The sequence below is a fragment of the Gekko japonicus genome, unplaced genomic scaffold, assembly GCF_001447785.1.
Source record: "Gekko japonicus isolate JY-2015 unplaced genomic scaffold, Gekko_japonicus_V1.1 scaffold5865, whole genome shotgun sequence".
NCBI classification, from domain to species: Eukaryota; Metazoa; Chordata; class Lepidosauria; order Squamata; family Gekkonidae; genus Gekko; species Gekko japonicus.
In genome coordinates, this window is record NW_015164387.1 from 21,363 (window position 1) to 23,100 (window position 1,738).

The window sequence follows — 1,738 nt, forward strand, 5'->3', positions numbered from 1 at the left end:
GGAGATTGTGTGCGAGAGAGAGAGAGAGAGAATGTGCGTGCGTGTCGTTGCCGCCGCCGCCGCCAGCAGACGATACCGCAAAGGACTTTGGCAAGGGGGGGGGGACAAGCAACCCACCGCGGCCCCGTGGGGACGGCCGGGGACGTGCCGGAGCTCTTTTGGCTGCTCCGCGGTGTTCATGAACTCGGGGGGTCGCTCTGCGCGGGAGGGGGAAGGCGAGCGCGGACTGCGGGAGGGAGCGGAGCGGAGCGGGGACACCCAGCTGCAGGGAGGCCAGGGAACTGTTCCCCCTGCTGCAGACAGTCCGGGCTGCTTCGTGCGCCGGAGAAGACTCCTCTTGGTAAAACCGGTTCTTCTCTCTCTCTCTTCCCTTCTTGCCTGAAAACCCTCCCTCCTCTTCCCATCCCCTCGTTCTCCTTACTGCCCTCTCCCGTGCCTTCCTTTCGATTCTTGCAAAAAAACACCAAAACAAAACCCCAACGACAACAACCACCCCGTTCTGTTTTGTTTCCCCCGTCTCCTCTCCCTTCGTCTGCCCCCTTCCCTGCCTTCTTCCTCCCGGTCTTCCTCAGGCGATCCGACTTTGCTGGGATATAGTTGGGTAAACTGGGGGCTGCCGCCACGGAGAGAGCACAGGAACCCCCCTTGGGCCCGCCGTGTCCCTTCGACGGGGACTTTTGGACTCGGAGACCCCCCCACGCCCCCCAGCGGGGGTGCTTCGCTTGCATCTCCAAGACGCCTCCCGTGCAGCAAGGGTCGCCCGCCCTGGCTCCCTCTTCTGCTGTTTGCCTCATGGAGACCAAGAGCTGCAAAGGGGATAGCCTACGGGCGCCTCTCCAATGCAAACACTCCGTCGAGAAGAAGACGATGACGAATCCCACCACGGTGATCGAGATCTACCCGGACACCACCGAGGTGAACGATTACTATCTGTGGTCCATCTTCAACTTTGTATACCTCAATTTCTGCTGCCTGGGTTTCATCGCCTTGGCTTATTCTCTGAAAGTAAGTACCGACCTCAGCCCTGGATATTTGGGGCCCTTTAACTGGAGCGAGTCTGTCTCTCTCCAGTGAGGCATTGGAGAGATGCGGATTGACACCAGGTCTAAACGAAGAACCCTTCCTTCTTTTACGTGTGTGTGTGTGGGGGGGGATATAGCTTGTGCCTCAAATGTAAATGTTCTTTCATGATCCACATGCATAGGTTGATTTCTGGAATGAGGTCCAGAAAAACCACGAAAATGGGGATGGGGTTAACCTGTGGGCACTCTCATGACCAATGTTCCCTCTAAGCTGTGGAGTCTTGTGAGCAAGAATTCTACTTTGTGAGCTCCTGGCATTAAAGTTGTGAGCCAGCGATTTTGCTGCTGCATAAATTACTTTGCTCTGGAAGAAGAAGAAGAGATTGGATTTATACCCCGCCCTTCACTCGGAGCCATCCCTCCTGAGCTAAGCCAAAAATGTGTGAGCCGGAGACCGAAAAACTGTGAGCTAGCTCACACGAACTCAGCTTAGAGGGAACACTGCTCATGACATGTGGGGGAGGTGTAAATAATATATAATTTTTAAGGAATAAGATGAGAAGCAGCAGTCGTTATAGGTCTGATTTGGGGTCTGGTTCTATTGGATAGTTGTGATTAGCTCTTTCTAATTTCATTACCGACAGGATAGGCAAATGAACTTTACATTGACTAGATAAATAACCTGTCATGGAGCGGGGGGGGGGGGGGGAAAAAAA

General features: G+C 54.4%; 1 protein-coding gene across 1 annotated transcript in view; it reads left to right on the forward strand.

Moving 5' to 3' along the window:
- The window catches only part of IFITM10 (interferon induced transmembrane protein 10), a gene marked incomplete at its 3' end in the record, with an annotated part of 10,786 nt that extends 9,781 nt beyond the window's left edge, over positions 1-1,005 (forward strand). The window contains exon 3 of the mRNA XM_015408897.1: positions 598-1,005. Coding sequence (XP_015264383.1) covers positions 598-1,005 — 408 coding nt within the window. The remainder of the gene's footprint in view (positions 1-597) is intronic.
- Positions 1,006-1,738: the final 733 nt, after the last annotated feature.